This window comes from Macrosteles quadrilineatus, unplaced genomic scaffold (assembly GCF_028750875.1).
Source record: "Macrosteles quadrilineatus isolate MER2022 unplaced genomic scaffold, UCM_ALF_1.0 Scaffold_9__3_contigs__length_116548681, whole genome shotgun sequence".
In the NCBI taxonomy this organism is placed as follows: Eukaryota; Metazoa; Arthropoda; class Insecta; order Hemiptera; family Cicadellidae; genus Macrosteles; species Macrosteles quadrilineatus.
In genome coordinates this window covers 84,605,378-84,625,158 of record NW_026542602.1, presented here as the reverse complement: position 1 = coordinate 84,625,158, position 19,781 = coordinate 84,605,378, and the positions used below count along the sequence as shown (strand labels likewise).

The following is a 19,781-nucleotide window of genomic DNA, read 5'->3' as shown; positions in this document are numbered from 1 at the left end:
AAATTTTGCATTGTGAGTAGGGTAGGCACTTATTATGTTACTATTGTAGCTACTAAAAATTGTACCTATGTGAATTGTTTTTGTAAAAATTTCAACTTATAATTCAATTTGATTGTTTACAGACAGATTGTAAAATTCAAATGGAACGGAATATGTATCCACACTGAGGAGGGCCCCGCTACGGACGGCTTCAAGATTATTGGACAAAGAGGACAAGCTGCTTTGGTAGACAAACTCGGACAACACTTCTACACTGTTAAAGTAAGTTATTGGTCCAGATGTGCTCAACCTTGTAAATTTTATAAATTTCAGTATAGTTTAACTCCTCATATCCACTCACCACAGAACCGGACCCCTGTCCAACTAATGATTTGGCCGGGCTAATAAATGCAGGAAAAGTAGTGTTAAATCTCTTTTGGGATTATAAAAAATTACCAGTAGGCCTACACATGATTTTTAATGATACAGAAATAAAAGTATAATAAATTGAGATATCGTAACATGTACACAAATGTTCCATAAAGATGGAGGTAAAATCACCACAATAAATTGGTTTTTGGCTAGGACATCCCTAGTGAAAAAAATCCAGTTACTGGCCAGGTTCTGGCCCAGGTTCCAGAATTGGCAGGAACCTGGGCCAGAACCAGAACCTGGCCAGTACTGTTCCAGAACCTGGCCAGTACTGTTCCAGAACCTGGCCAGTACTGTTCCAGAACCTGGTCAGTACTGTTCCAGAACCTGGCCAGTACTGTTCCAGAACCTGGCCAGTACTGGTTCAGAACCTGGTCAGTACTGTTCCAGAACCTGGCCAGTACTGTTCCAGAACCTGGCCAGTACTGGTTCAGAACCTGGTCAGTACTGTTCCAGAACCTGACCAGTACTGGCCCAGAACCTGGCCAGTAACTGTTCCAGAACCTGGCCAGTACTGGTCCAGAACCTGGCCAGTAACTGTTCCAGAACCTGGCCAGTACTGGTTCAGAACCTGGCCAGTACTGGTTCAGAACCTGGCCAGTAGGCCTACTGTTCCAGAATGTATTGGTTGTTTGAGCTTGCGAAGACGACCCACTTTTACATGAGAATGATGTGAAAAAACATAATTGTGTTAGTATTTTATCACGTCTTTCACATTTTCTCAAATTAAAATACAGTAACGTTTTTGTATCCATAGTTTTTTGTATTTTACGTGAATAACTCGTTAAAAATATTTACCTTTTTACATGAGGGAAAGGAATTTATCGACGGATTTTCCAAAAAATTAAATTTGTATGCTGATATTTTTACATTATTGGTACATGACGATTGTTTGTTATTTCCATTTATATAACTCTTTTGTAGAAAATGATTGTAAAGGGTCACACTCTTGACTTACACTTTCCAATCAGACAAATACTGCCATTATCTTATCACAATTTCCACTCTTTTCTACTTACTGAAATCAATGGCAAGACTAATTAATTTTATATAGGCCTAAACCATGGTTATTGATGGGCATGATTACTTCTTACTGAAATGGTTGAGGACCCTATAATTCTGCAGTTTATGTAAGATTAGGTACTCAATTACAATAGACACTGTTATACCTAATAAAAAAAAAACTTTTTTGTTATTTCCGTGCTATTCAAACCGTCAAACAAAATTAAAATAACCAAATACATATCTAATATTACCATGAATGTATCTAATATTACATGTCTAATATTAACATGAATCTCAATCATACCTAATATCACACAATTTTACGGATTGATACACAATTTTTAATTGAGGTTAATTAACTTTTTAAAATATAACAATATTGATTGTTAAATTAACTAATTTCTATTGAAACTGTTTGTAAAGATGGCTTTATGCCAGCATTTTATCGATTTTTTATGTAGGCATATAAATCTTAGGCCTACCTTAGTGACAAAATCAAAAGACAATGCACAATTTACAGGATTATTAGGTCTACTAGCTCCTTTGTTGGTAAAAGAATTATTATTTGTGAATTTTCTTCTATTTTAGTCAGCAAGGTAATACTGCTGTTAAATTGATCATCCATTACAAAATATTTAATTTTGTTAATGTTTATCCATAGGTATTTGAAAAATTACCTCATTAGCAAATGTGTAGGCCTTAATCAATATTCAGCATTATACTCCAACATGTATGTATTTAAAAATATTACATTAGATCTTTGCAATTATAAATAATAATGAATTTTAAAGACATAAAGATTATCTAAAGATTGAGTCCATGAGCCATTTATGGGATGCAGTCTTCGTCCTCCTCAGTCGTTTCTCCCTCCTCAGTTGTTTCTCTCCTGAAAAAAGTAACATTATATTATTAACATTGAATATATTCAACTGGTGTTGGATGTAAATTTTTAAGAGATGACTCATGAACAGATTTCTTATTCTAAAGCAGAATCAGAACACCTGGCTTCTTTCAATTTACTGAGCCCTTTTTTGCCATTAACTCCTTAAACATGTCATTTTGCTTTGGTTGAGAAAATGTTGCAGTTTCCAATAAAAAAAGTGTTGGTTTTAATTTGTTTGTCTATAGGCCTACCTATTAGTTTTGATATCTTAGAGAGATAGGCTATGTGCAAATAAATCAAGCATCAACTCTGTAAGGCAAATGAAACATTAGGCTAAGTTTTTACATTTTGCTTTGATGGTGACTGACATCATCTATTAATCAATCATTAGGTATCAAATTACCTTCCTTCCTACTTGCTAACAATTCGATTTCATGACGGTCTTAGCCAATCTTTTATTACCGTCTTGATGTTTCTTTTTCTTTGGCCTCTGGAAACTGGTTGAAAAACAGCTTCTGTAAGAAAAAACAAGAAGTTTGCTATTATTAATAGTAAGTAGGCTATGTAGCACTAGTAACGTGTCAAAATCTAATCTCAAAACCACCAAAACTTTGAAAAAGGTTTCAGCTTGAAAAGGTTCCATCAGCGAGTTTCTAGATTCAAAACTTTAAATGGGGAAGACAGACAAAAAGAAATTAAACCTTTGACAAGAACTTCATGCACACTTTTTTAACTTTATTTTTTTGCAATCTCATGTAACGGTGATTTGCTGTTGGGAATAAATAAATTTGATTGAATCAAAATCAGCTTAATATATTTCTCAATGCTGTAGTAAAAGGGCCTAAAAAATCAACCATAATAAAGTTTTCCCAGATCTACTCATGCTTAAATAGGGTACAGTTCACAAAACTCGGCATGGTGCAATAAGGTGCTTCGACAAGCATAACCCACGCACATAAAATGTGCCGCAGCCGATTCCCATTCAATTATCACAAATTTCAAAAGTATGGATACAATAACCAAGCTATGTAGGCTACATACCTACATTTATTAACAACATAAAATTTGTTCTAGCCTAACTTACTTTCAGTTAAGAAGTAAACAGGCCTAGAAAAATCCATACCGCTTAAGAAACGTAACAGATTTTGACGCAAATTGGTTAGCTAGAACTTAACTTATATTTACTTATACTTAACTTAACCTAGGATATGTAAAATGTCGCAAAGTTCAGGTAAATTAGAACAAACTGGCTGTCACTGTCAATACCGTATGAATAAATTATTGGTAAGTTATCAGTCGAGAAATGTTACCAATAACTTAATTATAACATAAAATAGGCCTCATCCATAGTGTGACAGTAAATAACAAATTAAGTTATTCTAGGAATTGGTCAAACAAATACGTTAGATAGGAGTACATTTTCGGTTTGTTGGAAGTTATTTTTGGTTAGCTAATGCTCCCTAGCCTAAGTTTAATTTACTGCGCTTGGCTCGATTTTATTTTCATCCTACCCTATCTAGCAGTACCGGTAGCCTATTTTTAACTTATGCCTAAGGAATTTATTTTATGAAATCAACTATCCTTTAAGGGTGTAAGAATTATTTAGGTGTAGGGCCTAACAATTGAATTTAAGATATTTAACTTGTAACCTAACTTTTAATCTAGGCTTTGACTAAGGCTGACTGCATAGGTTTAAGAAAATGATTGTAGTAGGCTAAGTTAGGTATATTCCTAAATAGGTTATTAAAAGTTGCAGATTTGAAACTGTGGCCAATGATTCACCTAAGTAAGGTTAAAAAGTGATATCGCATTAGGACATGCAGTAAAACGTTAGGACTCCGTTCAAGTAAAAATCAAACTTTCAAAGAAAGCCCCATAAAGGCTATAGGCCTACTAACAAATGTACTAAGATTAAATCCAATGCAAATTTGTTAGGTAGTCTAAAAAAACTTAAAACTGTAAGCCAAAGCCTGGCTAACTCATTTAGGTTAGTTTTCTAGCCTATAAGTAACTTAACTTAACTACCGGTTTATAACTTAACCTAACTTTAATCAGTTTAAAGAAAGACTAGATGTTGCAGAATTTTTATCGAACCTAATTTTTGATGTGTAACTCACATTGAAACTTATTAACTAAAGTAGGCCTAATGTTATTTTGAATTCCTTACCTTGGTTTGGGAGACAGCCTCTTCAATAACGATATTCTTTGGTGAAAGAAAACTAAAAAACTGAAGGTAAACTACCTAACAACAAAAATCTTAGGCAACTAATATAATATGGATACGATTATACACTATTACATTTTAAATTGAAAGGACTAAGTTATACTTTTGCAAAGTCAAGAGGTTAGGCACAACAGCCAAGCAAAGATAAAGATGGCGATGGCGACGCCGATCTTTTGACAGTTGGAGTTGGAACAGAAAAATCAGTCCCCTCCCCTCCTCTGCCACGGACTGCACTGGACCCTGTCATTAGCTCTCAGTCTGGCGCGAAAATTCTTTTAAATTTTAATCTTGCTCAATTTTTCAAAACAATACAGTAGTTATTTTAATCAATCTTTTATTTTGGTTTTAGAGATAATTATTCTAGGACACATACTTGTCCTATGTATGGGTATGTGGTAGTACTGTAGTAACTTTAATATTTTACAGGAAAAAATCACAAAAGTTGCAAAAAATATAAACATAAACCCTAATTTTCACAACACTGAGAGGTTGCACCATTTAGATTTAAATTATAAAGACCAAAATATACTAATTTTGATCAATATAGGTTAAAAAAACACAGTTTTCCTCTATTATATATAAAATTACATATAAGTTACAGTAGCTTTTAAACCGTAATTTTACAGTAATAGGCGTTGTAAAATTTTTTTCAGAATTTAAAGGGCTCTAACATACTTGTTATTTATAAAAAATTTTTGGCCAATTTTTTAAAATAAGATTTTGCTATTATTTCATGGGTTTTTATGGAAAAGTCACCATTCAAAATCTGAATTCTGGACCAGAGGCCATTATCAGCCAAGAACACTGCCAGTATCATCCAGTACCAGCAAAAACCTGGCCAGTATCAGAATCAGAATATAGTTTTATTGCCATAATAATACAAAAATGTACTGGGCATAAGTCACTAAAACTATCAAGTAAAACCAGACCCATTAAAATAAAGATACAAACTTCAATATCAGCCCAGTACTCGCCAGAACCTGGCCAGTATCAGCCCAGTACTCGCCAGAACCTGGCCAGTATCAGCCCAGTACCCTCCAGAACCTGTCCAGTATCATTCCAGAACCTGGCCAGTATCACCCAGAACCTGGCCAGTATCGCCCAGAACCTGGCCAGTATCGCCCAGAACCTGGCCAGTCTCGCCCAGAACCTGGCCAGTACTTGTCAGTACTGTGGCAGAACTGGTCAGTTCTGTGACAGTACTGGCCAGAACCTGGACCAGAAATTTTTTTTCACTAGGGATGACACACAACACAAATACAGTCTGACAGATACACAATTAAAGGATCTTGAAACATAACATTGATATTTTTTCTTTGACCTACATTTACAAACCAGGCCTAACTTAATATTGGCATAGAATATGGAGACACTATTAGATTTTAGTTGGAAATTAATTCTTAACATTCTATTTTTTAGCAACTGAGTTTGATTAAAGTTGTAATATTTACCTATTGATGAAATGTGCCAAGATAAATACAGTATCTTATGTTTCAGGCAAAAATGTCCTTCTTTAACAGTGGATTGTATCCTGTCTGTGCCGATACGGATCAACTTAGTACAGTTTTTAAGTAAGTATTATTTTCACCATTACCTTACGTTTTTACAAACTTAATTTTGTGTCCCGAGAACACTAAGTTTACACATTGTTTAGGACATATTGTTTACAGAGTAGGATTTAGTGATGGTTAAACCAGAAATTTTTAATCTCCTAACCTAAACTTGAAACTATTTTAGTTGCTTTGTCAAGATTACAAAATAAAAAACAACAAAACACACAGGTAATAATAAAAATGTTTATTGTGTACAATCAAAACTGAAGGAAATAATTATCCTGGCATATTAACATGAATATGTACAGTAACTAGTTGTATTAATAGTCAAAGCTAATACACTTCAAAATTATAGAAAATACATGATTTTTGATAAACAACTAATACTAGAATAGTTTTAAAAAACTTCTGACGCTAACATAAACATAAATTAATAGATCAGTTAAAGTAAGTTCTTATCCTAATTTTAAAACTATTTTATCATGGCCTTTTAGAGTATCTCAGAGTAAAATAGATAAAGCGTTTATCTTAACTGTATTTTTTTCTTGACACTATCCTTTTAGGAGTAAAAGGTTTTACTAATATAATGTGTGGTACATAAATTGTTGTTAGAGAACCATGAATGTAGAATACTATCCATTTTCATAGTAATGTCAATGTAATGAAAAATAATGGTTTAAATACAATTGTAAAAAGAAAACCGCAAAAATACCGGTAGCCGCATCTGTACCGATTTTTTACTAAGAACCGACGTACAAAATATTGTACCGTACCGAACCGTACCGACCTTAAATTTTCTGTACCGCAGACCCCTATTAAAGTCATGTATGTGTACATATAGGCAAATACCACATTAACAAAAATTTGCAGAACACAAATCTGATAAATTTTAATTGTTTTTACTTCACTCCATCGACAAGTATGAATAGAAAAATACTTAAAAACTACAAAAAATAATAGTGTTGCTTTGAATCCAAGTGCATCGATTCAAATAGAAAATTTTTGGAATCAAATCAAAAAAACCTTTGCTGCTTTGTTCACCCCTAATATTATTTATTTACAAATATCCTTTATAATTAAGTTTATCGGTTCATGAGTCTAAAGTTTTTCAGTTATTTATTTCTGCTTGCAGGACTGTAAAACTAAGTGATTTTCCTGCACCATTAGAAGTTGCAGAGCTGAGGAAGTTCATCTTAAATTTCTTTAGTCAAGAAACTGATGCGGAACTTGTGTTTGGATCAGACTTTTCCGTCACTGAACATTTGGGACCTCTGAAAAAGTAAGAAATTAATATTTTACCATTCATTTATTTAAATAATTAAAGTAGATAATTCTCTAACAACCCTCTCAATCTCTCCCTTCAGATAAACAATCGTGCAATAACACAAAATGATACACAAAATCAGTATTTTGGAAATTTCCCTCTGAAAGAAGTTAAAAACTAACAAAACTCTAAAGAAATGCATGTGTTTGAACTCTCTACCTGTGTGAATCAATTCAAATCCAGGCCTGACTTGACTGTACCTTATGGGATGGGTAACCCAACTAAGAATATCACCTTTTTGTATTTACGAACTTAATGAAAAATCATAGAATATTCTTACCAAAATAAATAATCTAGTCACCTTTACAGAAGCCAATCCTAACACATGACTATAGTTGCTGCCATTGCAACATCTTCTGTCTTCTTATTTTCTGCTGAACACTTCTCATTGCCATGAAAACATTTGAGTTAACACACGTAAAGTTCATACACACAAAATGATTAATGACAACTAGTATACATGTTGCTCGAAATCGAGCAATTGCAAAGAAGTAGGCTACAGGTGTTATTTATAAACAAATGACTTGTTTAAAAACTAATAACAGCCATAAATTCCGATGATTTTAAAAGAGTCGACTAAAAGATTATTAACGGAAATACTCACAATTTACATAACAGTCCTATTCCAGTTTAAAGGGTTAATTTTTTACTATCAAACTGCTCATGGACGGGAAAAGGTAAGCTTACAATTTAAGTCAGCGTAAAAAGGCTGTCAGCTTTTATAATGTACTATACCTAAGTTATTTAGCCAATTCGTAGACAATAAGGTTTTAGGCTACTTTAAACTCTACATAACAGAGATAGGCAAACACTGGCAGAACTCTGAAATGGTGTTATTTATCATAGCCATACTCATATGCCAAAAGCTTAAAATAAAAATTCAATAATTAATAACTTATACATCATTAAACACAAACCAACATCCAAAACTATACACATTTTTAATACAACATAGATAATTTACATATTGACTTTTTACAATAACATATGATCTTCTCACTTTTAAGTTTTGCTTTGCAACGGGAAAAATCTGTTTCATAATCATTAGAATAGAATTATAATAAATAATCTATCATGAAGTTTAAGATTAAATAAACCTACTACATAGTTGTTTTATTTTTTTGGATCAGCTGTCTGAAATTGTGAAATAGGCATTTGACAGTTCTGGTTGTTTACATTTAAATGTCAAAGCAAATGTAAACATTGTGAATTCCCTCATGCTTCCATGGAGACCAATTATTAATATTCACTTCGTGACAACAGCTGGAGTTTCAAAACAATGTTTTTTCCCATGTTAATCTTATGGATAAATACGAAACTTTAAAAGGCCCCAGGGCCTCACTCTCTAATTATTTACCTAAAAAGAAAGTTTCCTGCACAACTTCACGTTACGCTCTTTCCAATGACACCAAAAACATGGCAATCGGTTCAGTAGTTTCGGAGGAGTAATTGTCACAAAAATCCTGCTTGCGTATTAAATAAGTATAGATTACACAGAACATTTATACATGTTTGGCCGGCCAAATAGTAAAAAATTCCAAACTGCGTAAGTGTTGATGCCGCTAATACGTACGATAACTGGGCAACATAACTTGAAACTTAAGTCTGTTAATTATAGGTTTGGCGATAGTAACAGGTAACTAACCTATTTATTTTAGCTACCTGTTACTGTTTAAGAGGCAAATAATAATAATATGGATAACAAATTCTTATCTCAATTCGCTAAATATTATCAATAAGTCTCTATGGCCCATAACACTTCTTCTTGGAGCTACTTAGTCGCCAACAAAGATAAATTTTAATCCTTTTCACCATTTGAATAATTTTATTTGAAGCATCTTACAAACTTTTGTAAATGCTACAACAGTATAGCAGCTGTTTACTAAATATTATCATTAGTTTATAGTTAGACATAATCTGTTGAGAACATAACTTTCTTACTTTACTTTGAGGATAACATTTCAGAACTTTTGTTTTTACCCTCCTAAGTATACTATGGTGATTTGTTTATTACAGGTTTGCCAGTGAGCAAGGTCTGAACTATCGTTTCATGAAGTCCGCCGAGGGATTGACCAGTTGGGACAGTGTTGCATTGTTTAATAGACTCAGTCCGTTAAAGATTCGAGACAGATTGATAAACATTCCTGATCATCAGGATTTGAAGTTCTTCTTGGTTCCACCTTGTGAATTCTTGTAAGTAATGCATATTTGTATCACTATTGGCTGTTCCTTTTGTCAATATCATTTACTATTTACGTCACATGTTTTTTTAAAATTATTGTCTCATCATTCTCTGTATTTCTGTAAACTTTTACTTAACATTTCCTTTTTAACCCTGTAGCAGCAAACCGCACATGGAATGGATTAAAGGCTGGGCAGCTGAGAACTTTGCTGAAGAATTTAAACTTATTTCGGAAGAAGAGAAGAAACCAAAACCCCCTTCAGTGGATCAGAAGAAACCGAAACCCCCTTCAGCAGAACAGAAGAAACCGAAACCCCCTTCAGTAGGACAGCCCAAACAGACCCCTAAACAAAGACCAGGTAAAGTACACTTGAAGCTGGAGAGTTGAACTATTTGAAAACCCTTAATACAATATACTAGAAATCAAGTTGTAGATTTGTAAACTAACTCAAGGTACTTGTCATTTAAACATACTAGTGTCCCTGTTGCTCGAAATCGAGCAATTGCTAAGTATTACAGGCGTTATTTTAAAACGAATAACAGTCATAATTTTTGATGACTTTAAAAGATTCGACTCAAAGATTATAGAGTACTCAAGATGTGCATAACAGATCGATATAATCAACATTTCTTGTAAATATCTTATCATTTTTCAAGAGCTGATCTTGTTTTTTAGTGTTTTCTACAAATAGCCTTATTCATAGCCGCATTAGGTTGTCCATAATAACGATTATAAATATAAAAAAAAATTATTTCTATTTCTTCTCCTTGATGGTGTTCTATGACTTTCCTATGTTTCCATAGTTTGTAAATCGGCTCTTTCAACAATTACTAAGAAATGTAGCACAGTGTTAATTCAGTTTTCTTTTTAGTATATCAATTTATCCAGGCTCTCTCGTTTTTTCCATTGTAATATTTACGCCAATCCAAATTCAAATATTAACTATTTAATTTCAACCAAGTAAGTAAATGTTTGTAGCAAACTAACTGTTAAATTAGCAAACTTATTGACTGTTTACAATGTTCTTCTTCTCACTTTTAATATCTGACAAAAGCTAGAGTTTCATAACAATATTTGTCTCCCATGTTAATCTTATGGAGAAATACAAAACTTGTAAGGGCCCCAGGGCCTCACCCTCTAATTATTTCCCTAAAAAGAAAGTTTCCTGCACCACTTTACTTTATGCTCTTTCCAATGACACCAAAAACATGTCAATCGGTTCAGTAGTTTCGGAGGAGTAATTGTCACAAAAACCCTGCTTGCGTATTAAATAAGTACTAGTGTACATGTTGCTCGAAATCGAGCAATTGCAAAGAAGTACATGAGTTACATATACCCAAATGACTTGTTTAAAAACTAATAACAGTCATAATTTCCGATGATTTTAAAAGAGTCAACTAAAGATTATTAACTAATGGAAATACTCACAATTTACATAACAGTCCTATTCCAATTTAAAGGGTTAATGTTTAACGATCAAACTGCCCATGGACGGGATAAGGTAAGCTTACAATTTAAGTCAACGTAAAAAGGCTGTCAGCTTTTATAATGTACCATACCTAAGTTATTTAGCCAATTTGTAGACAATAAGGTGTAGGCTACTTTAAACTCTACAGAACAGAGTTAGGCAAAAACTGACAGAACTCTGAAATTGTGTTATTTATCATATGCCAAATCCTTAAAACAAAAGTGCAATAATTAATACCATTAAACACAAACCAACATCCAAAACTATACACAATTTTAATACAACATAGATAATTTACACATTGACTGTTTACAATTATCATATGTTCTTCTCACTTTTAATTTTTGTTTCGCAACGGGAAAAATCTGTTTCATAATCATTGAAATAGATTTATAATAAATAATCTATCATAAAGTTTAAGATTAAATAAACCTACTACATAGTTGTTTTTTTTTTTTTTTTTTTGGATCAGCTGTCTGCAATTGTGTAATAGGAATTTGACAGTTCTGGTTGTTTACATTCAAATGTCAAAGCAAATGTAAACATTGTGAATTTTCTCATGCTTCCATGGAGACCAATTATTAATATTTAACTAGTGGCTTGTAGGGGCAATAGCCCCTATATACAGTATATGTAATATATTCTAATAATTATTTTGTACAAATTATTTGTCTCATGGGTTACCGTACCCTACCTTGAATTATCGTTTAAATTTTTTGTATATTATAATAATGTATAACAGTTATCACATACCTGCATAATTCATTTTTATGTCTGCTCTGTTTAGGATAAAAATTCAAAATGACTCTTCATGTGGTGGGTTTGTAACATAAATTTTCTAATCATAATACAGCAAAAGAACATTTTCAATAATCTTCACTATTAATTAAATATATATACATTTTTTTTTTATATAGACAAATTCACTTAGAAAAACACAACACATAGAGATAATGTCATCTTCCAAATTGTAAAATACTAATTCTGTAACAAAATCTCTCTGAAAACAACATTTGTTGTGTAGTATCCATTTTGGTCCATTCCTTGGTCTTTATTTGTTTCTATTTCTATTTTAACGTCATCTGGCCGCTTTACCCGGCTAAAAGCAACATAAAGTTGACCATGGGTAAACACCGTTTTTTTTTTTTTTTAAATAAATTCCAACTTTTGGGAAGGTTTGGCCTTGCGCTTTATTTATAGTAATGGTGAAAGATAATCGCAATGGGAATTGAATCCTTTGTAAATTTAAAGGGCATATTAGGATCTGTAGATATTAGTTTTATTTTTGGCATGAAAAATATGTTCCCTTTCCCTACTCCAGTAATTACTACTAACTTTACACTTTTTTCAGACATACCCAACACAACCAATCGTACTCCATTAACTAATCCAGACCCTATTTCTTATGAGCATCACTATTGAACCAACTTTTAAAACTAATTTGTGTAGTGGCATTCCAGATGGTGTAATTGAATTTATAAACTCAATTGGTATGTTCAACCTCTCTGTAGGGTCTTCTGAAACTACTTCATAATTACTGTAGTAGATTTTTAATACTTCTTCATTTAAATTATCACAATGTTCATTTAAAGGGCATACAATTATTTGATTGGAGTAGTTTTGAATATTTTCTGGATTTATTGAGTTGCCATAAACTATTGCACAATCAGAGAGAACAAAGTTATCTGGAATGTACTACTTCATAATTACTGTAGTAGATTTTTAATACTTCTTCATTTAAATTATCACAATGTTCATTTAAAGGGCATACAATTATTTGATTGGAGTAGTTTTGAATATTTTCTGGATTTATTGAGTTGCCATAAACTATTGCACAATCAGAGAGAACAAAGTTATCTGGAATGTCAATTGCCGGTGTTGCCCTATTGCTCTCTAAGATTCCATTACCTAATATAAGCGTAGAAGCCAATCACAAAATGCTGTTTCATTTTCATTTGCACGCATGTTTACTTTCAAATGCACTATAGTTACATACAATACATATATTACATACTACCTTTAACACTATTAATACAACTTTTGTAGCCAATAGTCAATGACATTACCATATGCTTTAAATAAATCTAAACCACATGTTTTAAAGTAAACAAATCGGACATGACCTGGATTCCCATGCTATTTAAATGTGATTTATTTTATCCTGTAATAACCTTTTGGTGCATAAGTAAGAAAAATGAGTATTTTTCCCCAAAACTTCATGCCCAGACCTTTAAAATGAGACCCCTTCCAGCTTTCTACGGCCTCCAGTTCGCTCACAATTTCATTGTAAAATTTTGGGCTTACGGAATTAGATATATAGATTTCTGACAACAGCTGGAGTTTCAAAACAATGTGTTGTTTCCCATGTTAATCTTATGGAGAAATACGAAACTTTAAAGGGCCCCAGGGCCTCACTCTCTAATTATTTACCTAAAAAGAAAGTTTCCTGCACAACTTCACGTTACGCTCTTTCCAATGACACCAAAAACATGTCAATCAGTTCAGTAGTTTCGGAGGAGTAATTGTCACAAAAATCCTGCTTGCGTATTAAATAAGTATATATAGATAGATAATCCAGAAATATTAAAAAAAGACGTTGTAATTTTTCACTTGTAATTTGTTTAAATTTTAAATTTTGCAACCATAACTGAAAACAAAGTCTTCCGATTCTAGTATTAATTGGTAAGGATGAACTGAAGAACTATGCAAAAGCCTTTCTTATATTTGTAGCTATTTATTTGTAGTTTTAACAACATTCTAAACTACAAAGTCAGTAGTACTATAGTACGTTACTTTAGGCTATAATAATCAAATTTACATCCTCACCTTGATTGTATATGTTTTGGTATATCTTTGTGTTCATTTTTTGTGTGTGGCATTTAGCAGCGTCCAGTAAACGTAAAATGCAGACTTCAAACATCCAAAGCCCCAAAAGCAGAGTTGCTAACAACCGACGTTCCAACCAACAAATCAGTAAGCGGAGAAGAGATATTCATTCACTGCCATCTAGATCAAGATTACAGTCGCCCAGATCAGGTACTTATGTTTAATACTTGAGATATTTATCCTTAGAATATTGAATTAGATAATAAACGCAAATGGTATCAGTGAACTAACACATGTTTTTTTTCTTGTTACCTTGATATTAAAATTTAAGACCCTACTAATTTTAATTGGTGTGCAATGCATCGAAAATGTATTGAAATTTTGATTCAATGCCTCCAATGGTGATTCAATTCAGTATGCATCTCGATTTAATCTTGATGCATCTATTTGGTCCCAGGGTGTCCACATTCTGGAAAGTCAGGGATAGTTATGGGATAAAATTCTGGTTATTGAAATCATAGAAATAGGCAAAAGGTCAAGAAAAGTCATGGAAATCCCCAATAATGGATGGATTTGAGGGGACCATTCAATTCTCTAGTCGGCCGTCGTAACCCCAACTATTGTAGTATTTTTCAGGATTTTTCAAAAATGTTGGACGATTTAAATTATTACAGTTCTATTAGGTAGTTTATTAGTTTTGAGTTAGTATTAGCATAGACAAAAAGAAATAAATATAGACTGTCAGCTGTGCTGCGGCTAGCGTATATTCCGGCGCCGACCGCTAGGGGTAATGTGTAGTTACGGCGCACACCGCTGCAGCATCAAGCGCTAGCGACCGTTTCCATAACAACTTGGTAGTTGGGAGTAGTGTTGCCAACTTTGGAGGAATTCCCCGGAATTGGAGTTTACTGACTTATTTAATATTAGCAATAAATTAATTAAAATGCCATCATTTATTGTATTTTTTTAAACATAGGCATATATTTGTTATACTTTTGTAGTTTCATTACAATGATTCAATTTATTAATCATAATTTTATTCCGAAACTATAATCTTAATTCATAACTTGATTAATCCATGATTTTAGGAAGTTGTTTATTGGAAGGTTTTGTTTTATATTTGCAAGGTAAAATCTACCAGGGTGTCTAGAGTAGTCGGGGAAAACGGGAAAGTCAGGTATTAGTATTGAATTTCAAAATGGTCTTGAAAAGTTGGGATTTAGTCTTATTTGATATCAAAGTCGGGAAATTTAATGATTTTACCACGATCGCGCTAGACAACGATCTCGTTTCCGTGACGGCGCAAGACGATGATGATGTCTACACGACCGCAGGCCGCGGGAGATGTTCTTAAACCGCAACCGTGCTAGACGACGTTTTCGTGACCGCGGGAAAAATGATCACGTTTTTTCTACGATCACGCAAAACGATAATATCTACACGGCCGCTGAAGATGTTCACGATTTTGCCGCAATCGTAGACGACGATGACGTTTCGGGACCACGGCATTCGATGATGATGTCTACACAGCCGCGGAGGATGTTCATGATTTTGACGCGATTGCAGAAGACGATAATAGCGATATAGTAAGCATTTCAAATTGCAAGAGTGGTAGTGCTGGTAACAGCTGGCGAGTAGTCGACGATGAAACCGAATAGAATACCGATAACCGATATTGAACGGCGATAACGCTCTAGCGGCAGATCGCAAAACCTTTCTTTGACAGTCTATATTTACTCTATTGCCTATGGTATTAGTTCATTGTTGTACCTATTGTACTCCATTGTTATCTGTTAATTGTTAATACATATTTCAGTATTTTCTGTGAAATAACTTGTCTAGGGAGTATTATTCGCGTGTGTATGTTAAATTATAATTTTCAAGTAAAGTTTGTGAGTCATGGAAATCATGGGTAAATGGTCATGGGTAGTTATGGAAAATCATGGAAATTAATGAAAAATTTTCTGTGGACACCCTGGGTCCCGATGCATCAGAAAAACCTTATTCAAATTGTTAGTGAAGTCTGGATTTTCTTAGGCCAACCATAAAATCAGCAGTGTCCATCAGCAGGAGGTTAGATCAGCAACTATCATCTTGTTAGGAACACATTTTATTTGGTACATTTTTTTCTTTAATCTTTTCTAATGTAAATAATCCATTTCAACGCAATTTCTAAATAATTTTTGCAATAATAATTGTGTAGATTTGAATCAAAATTCTTTGAATCACTTTTATGCATCGAATTGAATAAAGATGCTGCATCGCACACCCATCTTCAGCAGTCGTGTCAGGTTTCAGTACCGACAGCTACTCTTGATAATTGATTCTCGATACTGATACCAATGTCTGAGAATCTATTATATCGAGAATCAACACAGCCCTATTGTGAATCAAAATAATAAAAAAATGACCTGAATTTTAATATCCACATACCAAATTTCATTAAAATCGGATCACAGGTGTAGTCTGTAGCTCTGTACAATTATACACACACATAGACATATTCATTTTGAAAACAACTTTTTTCCATACAAGGGGAACTCAAGACAAGAAGAAATTTCTCTCAAGACTTCAATTTAAAATTGTTGACAAAACAGTGCTTTATCCATACACTATGTGTAGAGGGAGAAAATAAAATTTCAAATTTTATAAATACTATACTACCTAATACATAATGTTCATGCGATACTGGGTGAAAATGTTGATTAGTCATTACCATTTTCCCTTCTCTTATCCCTATGGTTTATATTCTATAAATTTTTCCAACAACAAATGACATATTTTGTACACTATCCATAGTAATAAAAAGTATTATAGTATTAAGTAAGTAAATACATTGATTAAATATATGTTATTTTTCAGTGAGAAACAACCAAAGGAATGAGCCAGCCTATCGGGAAGACAACTCACTGTATTCGAGATCTGGTATAGTACAATGTTTTCTCATATTTTGAATTTTAAAATGCTCTATAAAACAAATAAATAAGTACTAACTTTAGGAAAGGGATTGCAACATTTTTAAATGCAGTATAATGGATAAAAAATAAAACTTCACATTTTCGGTTGTGATCTTTATGTGTTTGTTTCAGAGAGATATTACCCACCAATATCCCCAGCCCGGCAATACCACGATCATTATTTAGCAGCTTTAGATGCATACTCGCCATATTATAGACCAGGTAAGTCTTAGAAAAGTTGGGATATTTTTTCAAAATGTAATTGTATCTTATTACATTTCACATACATATTTTTTAAACATTTTATAGTTTTTCATCCCACCAACTTTTGATTTTCTATAATAGGCTTATACAATTTTGATTGAATTAACAAATTCAGTATGGATTTTTCCTGCATCATGGCTATAATGTGTGTTTGGATGTTATTAGGGATGGACGGGATTGAATTTTTAGTTCGAGACGGGACGGGACGGGATTTTTTTCTGTGCATAAAAAGAAAGTATTGCAGTTACCAAAAAAAGGCATACGAAATCAATTTTCCCCATTTGTGGTACTGATCTATAAAAACCAAAAAATGGGTAACAATTTACAGGTACCTATAGTAACTTGTGACTCGCGGGTCACGGGGTGATCGTCTGTATGACTCACGGTCACGGCGCGATCGTCGTCATGACTCGCGATCACGGCGCAATCGTCGGTATGACTCGCGATCACAGCGCGATCGTCGGTATGACTCGCGGTCACGGCGCGATCGTCGGTATGACTCCGCGGTCACGGGGTTACCGTCGGTATGACTCGCGGTCACGGCATTATCGTCGGTATGACTCGCGATCACGGCTCGATCGTCAGCATGACTCCGCGGTCACAGCGCGATCGTCGTCATGACTCGCGGTCACGGCGCAATCGTCGGTATGACTGCGCGGTCACGGTGTTATCGTCGGTATGGCTCCGCGGTCACGGAATGATCGTCGATATGACGCGCGATCACGGCTCGATCGTCAGCATGACTCCGCGGTCACGGCGCGATCGTCGGTATGACTCCGCGGTCACGGGGTTATCGTCGGTATGACTCGCGGTCACGGCATTATCGTCGGTATGACTCGCGATCACGGCTCGATCGTCAGCATGACTCCGCGGTCACAGCGCGATCGTCGGTATGACTGCGCGGTCACGGTGTTATCGTCGGTATGACTCGCAGTCACGGCTCGATCGTCGGTATGACTCGCGGTCACGGCGCGATCGTCGGTATGACTCGCGGTCACGGCGCCATCGTCGGTAGGACTCCGCGGTCACGGCGCGATTGTCGGTATGACTTTTCTCCTGCATTCGCGGACCTTTCGCTCGCAATAACGGCGTTATAGGCACTCGCGAAGCGGAAAAATCGCCGACGATCGGACCAAATCCCGTCCCAAAAAATTCCCGAGTCAAATGTAATCCCGTCCCGATAATCAGGAATATTTTTTTCCCGAAAAATTCCCGAAATTTCGGGACCCGTCCATCCCTAGATGTTATTATCCGCTATGATTAATAGATAGCATTCTTTTACTGATATAGTTTTCTCGGTCTAAAGCAAAATTATATTTGTTTTAATTTTGCAGTAAGAGTCACTAAAAGCTCTAGAAGTTTTCCTCAGTGTAGGAATGTCCTTCATTACTTGATCTTACCATGTAATTCTCAAAATAATTGTCAAGTAGCCTACCTTGGTGCCTACAAGGTGCCTACCTTGTAGTTTTTCTTGAAATTCTTTTTTCGACTGTCAAATCTTCTCTCCTCCACCCATAGCCGGACATCTTTAACTTCTCTCCTCCTCCCATAGCCTGATATCTTAATCTTCTCTCCTCCACCCATAGCCTGATATCTTATTCTTCTCTCCTCCATCCATAGCCTGATATCTTAATCTTCTCTCCTCCACCCATTGCCTGACATCTTAATCTTCTCTTCTCCACCCATAGGCTGACATCTTAAACTTCTCTCCTCCACCCATAGCCTGATATCTTAATCTTCTCCCCTCTACCCATTGCCCGACATCTTAATCTTATCTTGTCCACCCATAGCCCTACATCTTAATCTTCTTTTTGTTGACTCACTTGTCACTTCTATAGTTGAGTGTATCTTAACTTGGGGTTTTTCCATTCCGCTGCATTTGGTAAAAATATGGAATGGTCTATACATGTTTCTAAGCACTTTATTTTGAAATAGCTTATATATTTGCTATTTAATCTGCTACTTATGCTTTTCTATATTTGAGGTGAGTTATTTTATTAATATTTTAGTTGTGCCATGTTTATTTAACCCTTTTTATGTTTCTCCCTCAGAAGATTCTTATGGGGGAAGTTCAAATTCTCGTCTCCCTAGAGCAGGTATGTTAATGTTGCGAATATTTTAAAGCTTTAAAATATAGATAAGTCCCTACATGTTCTAAGCACCCTATTTTGAAACAATTTACATACTTATTAATGCTAATTAATCTCCTATTTATTTAGGCTTATCTGCATTTGAGATAATTTATTTTATACCTATTTTATTTATGCCTTGTTTTTTTAACACTTTTTGTGTTTCTCTCACAGAAGATTCTTATGCGGGAAGTACAAATTCTCGGCCCCATAGAGCAGGTATGTTAATGTTGCAAATATTTTGTTTTAAAATATATTGGTCCATACGTATATCATATCTTAGCACTATATTTTAAAACATTTGATATATTTGCTATTTTATCTGCTATTTAGGTAAATTATTTTATATCTATTTTTATTGTGCCATGTTTTTTAACTCTTTATGTGTTTCTCCCACAGAAGATTACTACGCGGGAAGTTCAAATTCTCGTCCCCAAAGAGCAGGTAGGCCTAAGTTAATGTTGTGAATATTTTCTTCAAAAATATAGATTGGTCCATACATATATCCAGCACTCTATTTTAAAACATTTGATATATTTGCTATTTTATCTGCT

General features: G+C 34.2%; 1 protein-coding gene across 7 annotated transcripts in view; it reads left to right on the top strand.

The window, feature by feature from the left end:
• Window positions 1–19,781, top strand: part of LOC129002303 (uncharacterized) — a 69,148-nt gene that overhangs the window by 32,954 nt on the left and 16,413 nt on the right. For 5 of the 7 annotated variants that reach the window (XM_054430004.1, XM_054430002.1, XM_054430003.1 and 2 more), the window contains exons 13-23: window positions 123–261; window positions 6,021–6,094; window positions 7,209–7,355; window positions 9,417–9,593; window positions 9,742–9,941; window positions 13,935–14,087; window positions 16,740–16,802; window positions 16,967–17,056; window positions 19,150–19,194; window positions 19,402–19,446; window positions 19,627–19,671. In XM_054430004.1, coding sequence (XP_054285979.1) covers window positions 123–261; window positions 6,021–6,094; window positions 7,209–7,355; window positions 9,417–9,593; window positions 9,742–9,941; window positions 13,935–14,087; window positions 16,740–16,802; window positions 16,967–17,056; window positions 19,150–19,194; window positions 19,402–19,446; window positions 19,627–19,671 — 1,178 coding nt within the window. The remainder of the gene's footprint in view (window positions 1–122; window positions 262–6,020; window positions 6,095–7,208; window positions 7,356–9,416; window positions 9,594–9,741; window positions 9,942–13,934; window positions 14,088–16,739; window positions 16,803–16,966; window positions 17,057–19,149; window positions 19,195–19,401; window positions 19,447–19,626; window positions 19,672–19,781) is intronic. The other 2 variants (XM_054429998.1, XM_054429999.1) reach the window with 2 other exon arrangements.